This window comes from Nymphaea colorata, chromosome 3 (genome assembly GCF_008831285.2).
Source record: "Nymphaea colorata isolate Beijing-Zhang1983 chromosome 3, ASM883128v2, whole genome shotgun sequence".
NCBI lineage: Eukaryota > Viridiplantae > Streptophyta > Magnoliopsida > Nymphaeales > Nymphaeaceae > Nymphaea > Nymphaea colorata.
Genome location: NC_045140.1, coordinates 24,909,016 through 24,917,036, shown reverse-complemented (window position 1 = coordinate 24,917,036; position 8,021 = coordinate 24,909,016). Strand labels below are relative to the sequence as shown.

General features: G+C 41.2%; 1 protein-coding gene across 4 annotated transcripts; it reads left to right on the top strand.

Annotated features, from left to right (window-relative positions):
• The first annotated feature begins 2,546 nt into the window (after positions 1 to 2,546).
• Positions 2,547 to 6,982, top strand: LOC116250901 (AP2-like ethylene-responsive transcription factor ANT). Of its 4 annotated transcripts, none has more exons than XM_031624885.2 (10): positions 2,547 to 2,689; positions 2,816 to 3,321; positions 3,417 to 4,080; positions 4,194 to 4,276; positions 4,451 to 4,459; positions 4,547 to 4,635; positions 4,740 to 4,813; positions 4,897 to 4,947; positions 5,045 to 5,121; positions 5,830 to 6,982. In XM_031624885.2, the coding sequence occupies exons 2-10, from the start codon at positions 3,045 to 3,047 to the stop codon at positions 6,516 to 6,518; spliced, it is 2,013 nt and encodes a 670-aa protein (XP_031480745.1). In that variant the 5' UTR covers positions 2,547 to 2,689; positions 2,816 to 3,044; the 3' UTR covers positions 6,519 to 6,982. The 4 variants fall into 4 exon arrangements, with proteins under 4 accessions (XP_031480745.1, XP_049932496.1, XP_049932497.1 ...); XM_050076539.1 differs by having other exon boundaries at positions 2,548 to 2,664; XM_050076540.1 differs by having other exon boundaries at positions 2,563 to 2,689; positions 2,895 to 3,321.
• The last annotated feature ends 1,039 nt before the right edge of the window (positions 6,983 to 8,021 follow it).

Genomic DNA, 8,021 nt, shown 5'->3' with positions numbered 1-8,021 from the left:
ATATATATATATATATATATATATATATTATCGATTGGAAGAGTTTTTGTTACTTGAACAACAGGTTATTACGATGTAATTTTGTTTTTAGCCTTTTCTTGTACGTGCTTATAAAATGTGGCGACGTATGAGGGCCTCAAACTTCATGCGGAAATGGTACGTTGGAGTACCGTGTAAAAAGGACACAGCTGCTCACCCAGCAAATTTCTTAAAGCACCACTACCAAGAGTACAAATACTCTCCATTTTTCATGGGCCACACACACATACACACACTTTTTTTCTGCTCTCCCTAAAGAATGCCTGCACATACACACACCCCAAGTGCTTGTAGATCACTCGCAGGGCCCACCTATTGTGGGATAAACCCCAGAATGAGGCCCGACCACCATTGTCTGGACCGGACACAGCAGAACACATGTCCCCATCTCCCTGTCCACCCATTTGTTAAGATGGAATTTGATCTAACGATAGGACATTTGGAGCTCAGTCATTAGTTCCCCTCATCCATGGACCTTTTCTGATAATGAAATATCTACGTGACCAAGTACAAGAAGCTATTAACATTCTTTTCCATCTGTCAAGATTATATTATGTTCTAAGTTTGATGAAGTTAAGAGTTAACAATTAATGGCATGCGAGATTGTAGGGTCAAAAGGAAATAAAGCAAAGGGAAAACCAGAAAGAAGAGAGGAGGGTCCCCCACAGTCCTCTTCCCCTCGGCTACAATGCTCAAAGGGGAAAAGAAGAAGAAGGAGAAGGAGAAGGAGAGAAAGTTTGAGGGCAATGGAGGACAGCCAGTGTAAAAGGAGAAGGGTGGTGGACTTGGTCATGATTAGGGCAATCAAAAGAGGATGTAGGGCGTACCTCATACCACGCCCATTGTCTCCCTCCCTTATACACACCTCCCCTTCTCTCTCTCTCTCTCTCTGTGCTCCCCTTTTCTTTGTTTCTTTATTTTTTGCCAAACCAAATAATTCGCAATGGAAAATCTGTCACTCACTGAATCACCAACTAAAAGAAAAAGTGGCGAGGAAAAACCAGCCCCAGTTGGGGTTTTTTTATTACCCCCATGGCCCAACATTCACGGGACCAAACAAAAAAGAAAAGGAAATTAATCTATGTGTTCTTTTTTTTTTTTTTTAAATTCCGAAAGTGGGCTTTCCATGTCGATTCGGATTCAGATGACGCGGATGAGAGCTTTGGTGTGAATATCAAAGACACCTTAAAGGGATGTTTGATTACCCAAATCATAGATGCGAGGATTTGATCTTATGCCAAATCACCTTAAGTTCATGGGTTTAGCAAATTTCAGATTTCTGATGCATACCCATCAAATCCCTGGATCTCAAGGCAGATTTTAAGACAGGGAAGGGTTTTAGCTTGAGAACCACAGATTTTAAGATGCATGGGATTACAATATTACGATTTGATTCATGCATCTTCAAACATTGGATTCTGACTAGACGTCGGTGGTGTGAAATTATGGAGACTTAGACCACCCTAGATCTTAGATGCGAGGCAATCAAACACATCCTACGAGGGCTTGAGTTTAATGAATCCAGAAATGAAATGATTTCATCTTATAATGGTACAAGTTTCAGTTCCAATTGTATCAAAGATTTAAATGTTATGCTGATATCTTGGGATCATTAATTTCTTATGATAAAGATATGAAAAAGAAGTGCAACAGATTAAAAAATCATAAAAGTTTCCCTTCTCATACGGTATTTTTCTGCATGTGCTTACCAAGTTCAGGACGGTCTCCAATTTATGTCTTAGGGCTTTCCTGTAGGTGAGATCTTGAATGCCATGAGCAACTCGCCACTAATCTGAGACGGCGGCGTTTGCTTCGAAAAGAGATTCAAAATCCGAGCCATGAATGGCGCGGTCAAGAGCCGATTCATTTTTGTGCGCAGTGGTCTGACATGCTGGTTTAATTGGTCTCATCCTGAGAAAATCCAGCTTTACTGAATTCATTTCAAAGTTTGAAAACACAAGCCTGCTGCTGCAGCAGCTGCAGCCAGCAGTGACAGCAGTAACGGCTGCAGCATTTTGTTTAATCCCACGCATTCCCCATGAGAAAAGAATACAATAGATCATGAAAACAATTAAAAAAAGACGATTTATTGGTATCTGGCTGTCGATATATAATATCTGGTTCTTGGAATATTTAAGTTGATCACCAAAGTTTTACTTCTTTGCCTTTGTCTGAAAACATGCTTTTGAAAACAGCAAATGAGCTCCCCATATAGGATACGAGATATAGAAAAATATATGAATAAAATTTACTGCTTATCAACAACATGTTACTGCCGATGTTATGATAATGTGGTTATTTTGGTGTTCTTTATTTTCTTGTTCTATTTGATATGCATTCTGCATGTGAACTCAATATTTGATTCTTTTCTTTTAATTAGATCCTTAAGTTGCAGGGCGTACAGAAGCTGTACTGTTGTGAAGTGACTACTTGGACAGTTGTCATCTCTGTCAATCTATCCATCGCCTTGGCCTCTAAAAAAGCAGTCTGCTCTTCCCACACCTTACTCCCCACTGGACGGAATGGAATGAAGGAGGAGGAAAAGGTTTCTTCTCCGTGGAAACTTTGCCATTTATTAATGGGAGATGCTGAGCGGGCGACCAACATAACCAGAGCCATTTGAGGGTGACGCCTTTTCTGTTACTTCAAGGTTTTTGCATTGTTAGCATCGTCATTACTATTTCGTGTTTTTTTCTTTTTGTTTTCTCTTTTTGGTTTTGGTTAAAGAAGCAGAAAGAGAAAAGATTAATTCTATAGTCTTTCTCTCATGTCACAGATCCCTATGGAATTCGTAGCTATGGTGGAAACTCATTCTTTTTGCCTAGTTTAAAGGGTGTAGCGTCTTCTTTTTACAGAGGGAAGGCAGAAAAAGACCCCTGAATGTTGTCTCTAGAACCCACAGAAAAGAATAAACTAGTGAAAGGAAGGGAAGGAAGAAAGCAAAGACATGGCACTCCCATGAGCGCTAGCTTATGATATTTGCTAATGACTGAACAGAAGGGAAGATGAAGCCTATTAGCAGCTGGTTGGGTTTCTCTCTCTCTCCCCACGTTTCCATGGATACCACCCTTTCAAGTCATCAGCAGGAGCAAGCCCCAGCCCCAGCTGTTGCGCCTTCTCTCTTCCTGGCTTCCCACTTCAACAGGCAGTTGAACAACTCGGGTCTGTGTTATGGCGTCGAAAGTGAGACTGCGGGGTTCTTACCTCATTTGTCAGCAATGCCGCTCAAATCTGATGGTTCTTTATGCATCATGGAAGCTCTCAACAGATCGCAAACCGAAGGTCTTTTGTACATTCTCTTCGATTTTTTGTGCTTTTAGTTTCTTAGTGTCTAAAAGACATGGCCGCTTATCTTCTGTTTGATTAAAAATGGCCAGGCGGTCTGGTGCACACTTCATCTCCTAAACTAGAAGATTTCTTGGGTGGTGCATCCATGGGTGCACATCAGTATGGAGGTGATAACGAGGCCATGGCTCTTAGCCTAGACAGCATGTATTACCAACAAAACCCAGCATCACAGAATACTAGGCACTCTCTTGGTCCTCACTCATACAGAAATGTTGGCATCCAGCACCAGGCAGCTTTTCAACCACTGCAGCAAGATGGCATTTGCTTAATGACAAACCACGAGTTTTTCCACTCATCATTGGGTGACGAGTCCAAACACAATAATCTTTCAAGCTCTTCCCTGCATCTTCCCTCAATAGCAGGTGATGATGGTATCTCTGCTCTCAAACCCTGGGCTAGAAGTTATTCCTGTGATATGGAACAAAAGATGAACACCAGCATATGCAACGAGTCACCTTCTGTTGGAGCTATGAGTTATGCCGGGGACCTGCAGTCCTTGAGCCTCTCAATGAGCCCTGGTTCACAGTCTAGCTGTGTTACTGCACCCCAGCAGATTTCTCCTGTGGGAGGTGATTCAGTTGGTATGGAATCCAAGAAGAGGGGAGGTGCAAAAATTGTGCAGAAACAGCCTGTGCATAGGAAGTCCATTGACACTTTTGGACAGAGAACATCCCAGTACAGAGGGGTTACAAGGTTATCCTTTAGGCCCAAAATCAATATGTTTAAATATACACTAAAATAAAGGTGACCACTTTCTGATATTTGATTGGTTTTTGGTTTGTGAATGTGATGATTGTGTTTATCAGGCATAGATGGACCGGAAGATATGAAGCCCATCTATGGGATAATAGCTGTAAGAAGGAAGGGCAGACCAGAAAAGGAAGACAAGGTTAGTTTGGTTAATAGTGTTCTCTTTCTGTCATCGTCCCTGAAGTACTGGACCTTGTGCTTTCATGGCTCCACGAGCCTGCGAACTGGTGGATGCCTCTGTTTAACTGGTTTCTTTTTGTGTGCGTCATGTCCTTGCTTGTGGAAATTTCACGTGAACTCATTGCTACTGCAGTCTATTTAGGTAACCATTTTTACCTTGACAAACCAGTTTCTTTTACTCAGTCCTGTCCCTCTTCCATTTTCGACTCACCAAGATTTTGTCTTACAGGTGGTTATGACATGGAAGAGAAAGCAGCCAGGGCTTATGACTTAGCGGCGCTCAAATATTGGGGACCATCTACTCACATCAATTTCCCGGTACCTGACACTCATCAGTCTTCGGGTTCCCTTTAGAAAATGATTGCGTTTTAAGTTTTCGATTCTTCTATTTCTGCTTATGGGTTTCACTGTCTTCTTGGCAGTTGAGCAATTATCAGGAAGAACTTGAAGAGATGAAGAACATGAGCAGGCAAGAATACGTTGCCCACTTGAGAAGGTAAACAGAAACTCTCTTGAAACCCATCTCGCTTGGATACCCTTGGAAGGCATTGCTCATGCACGTGTTTATATCGTTTTCAGGAAAAGTAGTGGATTTTCAAGAGGCGCATCTATGTACAGAGGCGTAACAAGGTAAGTTTTTAATCATCTTCGTCTTCATCTATTCATAATGTTCCTGTTCTGTCTTTGTTTTTGCATTAAGGAAAAAATCTTTTTTCATTTGATACAGGCATCATCAACATGGGAGGTGGCAAGCTAGGATTGGTAGAGTTGCTGGAAACAAAGATCTTTACCTGGGGACCTTTAGTAAGCTCCTCTTCTCTGTGTTCGCTTGTTGGTCCTTAACTGCTACTTTGGATTCTGCAGTATATGGGGTCTCAGACGTGAACTTTTGGTCAAATCTTATTGCCGTCTGTTAATACACCTCCTTGCTCTGTGGCCCTCCCAAGGTTTCCATAAAGGCAAATGTACATTTATGGAAACCATAGAAGCAACTTTCTAAAGTATGTTCTCAAGGTTTATTTGAAATGAGGAGGATGAGAGGAAACTGAATGGGGAAACTACTGTGATATGTTTTCCCTGACCAATGGGAACACATTTTAGACTCTAACTTTTTACTTACCTTCATCATATTTCATACTCGTTCTACCATTAAAAAATAGGCTTTTGTAGGCTTTTGTACATTGTAAAAATAATTCTAAAGGTAAAATACTTCCTCGGAATCTTCGCACAGCTTGTGTTCCCTAGTGTCCACGATTGCAAATCACCGATGAAAATGTTCAGAAAATATTTGAAGAGAACAACTGTCCTGTTATTAAGAGTCTCAGTAACTGTGTAATTCTGTGATTAGACTCACAATTTTCCTTTTTATGATTCGTGTGTGGGATACTCTGAAAGACTGAAATCTATTATCTGATACGACTCAAGTTTGTTCCGTAAAATTGGAACGTTGCCATTCTAACGATTGAATACGTGAAGAACCGATCTAAAAATTGCACCCTTTTGACACTTCAGGTACTCAGGAGGAAGCTGCCGAAGCATATGATATTGCTGCCATCAAGTTCCGAGGCTTGAACGCGGTTACCAACTTTGACATATCCAGATACGATGTCGAGAGAATCATGGCTAGCAGCACCCTGTTATCAGGAGAGATGGCCAGGAGAAACAGAGAGCTTGAGCCTGTTGATGAAGCAGCTGCCAATCAACCGAAGAACATGATTGAAACTGGTGGTACAGCAGCCGATATGTCTGAAGTGAACACTGCCGCCAATGACTGGAAAATGGTTCTTTACCATCCCTCAGACGAATCAACTCCTGTAACAGAGCATCTCGATCCAAAGCCTTTAGGCGTTGCCGACTACCGGAATCCTTCATTCTCATCAACACTGCATGACATGATCGGAATCAGCACTGGCTCTTTGAATCAGAACGATCAAGGAGAAGAAGACGCCAACAAGTTTATGGCAAACTTATCCAATGCTTCATCCATGGTAGCCAGCATGAGTAGCAGCATCTCAGAGGATGATGCCAGGGAAGAAAGCCCTGATAAAACCGGCATGTCCGGCCTCTTCTCGAAGCCACAGCCCGCAATGTCCAAGATGGCTTCTCCTAGCCCCCTGACTGTGTGGATGCCACCATCTCATCTAAGGCCTGTGATCTCCATGGCTCATATGCCTGTTTTTGCAGCATGGACCGATACATAGGGACATGAAGGCAGAAGGCAGATGGAAGAGAATTTTGCAACACAGTGGCCTACCACTTGGTCAGTTGTAGTAACAAATGTGGAATGCATCAAGGAGGAAGAGCAAAGCTTTTTATGAATGTAGGTTGGCAAGAAACATGTGGACATGTCTTCATTTTCCAGATCCAGCAGTGGACCAGTGTGTGCCCATAGTGAGGGTTTCAGGCCCAAGTTTTTGGCCCCACGGAGACACTTGAAAACAGAGACACAGTGCCCAATGATCTTGTTTTTCTTCTGTACCAGGATAGTTATGTTGATAATATTTACTCAAAAACATGCTTTGAGCACTAAAACTTGAATCAAAGGCATGCCAAATGAGATAGTGGAAAAGGAAAAAAAAAAACAATTAGCGTTCAAATCATTGCAATCGGCATGATTTAATTTTATGGTACACTGAGACATTGATGACTAGCTACAAATTTTTTAACATGAAAAAACAGAGCTTTCTGTTAAAATATTATTTCTCTGCGGATACATAAAAATAGGTCAGATCAAGTCTGTCTCCTACATTATATTCATGTTTCATTTCCAAGGCTGATACGCGTTGGACGATGAAAAAGAATTCGGGCATGTGCAGGCATTATGTTGACATCTGTATACTCTTTTATTAATTGATTTCCAATTCCACGAGTCGGACAACCTCCAACAATTTGGGTAGGAGTGGATCTTACTTCAATATCTTTATACTTTTATAGGGAATCTCGAGCGGAAATTGATGATTTTAGGTATATTGAAATGTTAAAGTCGATTCGTTCGATCAAGAATTTCAAGAAATCTTCATTATCTGCAAGGATGCATCAGACGTTCTCATTGTTCCCCTTCAATGCTGACCACATAATTGCTGCTTCTTGGAAGCTATCATTAACTAAAGCAGATGAAGAAGCGTTTACATGTGATCGGGATTGAGAAATCAGTCTCTGAAGCAATTCTTTTTTAGCAAAAAAGATGCGAAATTGTCGATACCAAATACAATGCAAGTCGTCGAAGTGGTTCTTACAATTTGAGCAGCGACGGTATTGAAGCATCGAAAGCAAGCAAACGGGCTTTGGCGTTTAGGGTGGCATGAGTCAATAAAATATTTTTCAAGAAAATAAAATCTGTACAAATGATTAATCAGAAAGTAGAACCTTGACACATGAATCTAGATGCATCATTTTTTTTATATTAAAAAAAAAAAGAGACAACAAGCTGGGTACCATCTAAAGGTAAGACCCCAACTAAGCATGAACGACTGAGTCTTGTGAGAAGAGCACCATGAAAAAAAATTAGGCCACAGATTGACCTCGCTTAGAAAAAGTTCCAACAAATATTGTTACATGAGAAAATCTATAAATTGCCTTATATATGTAGGTAACCACATGCATCCAAAAGCATATCTTGCATTGTCACTTAGAATGTGGCGTTGTGACATCCCGTTTGCAGAGATCATGGTGAAGACAAACGTATAGCATTGGGGCAGCAACCC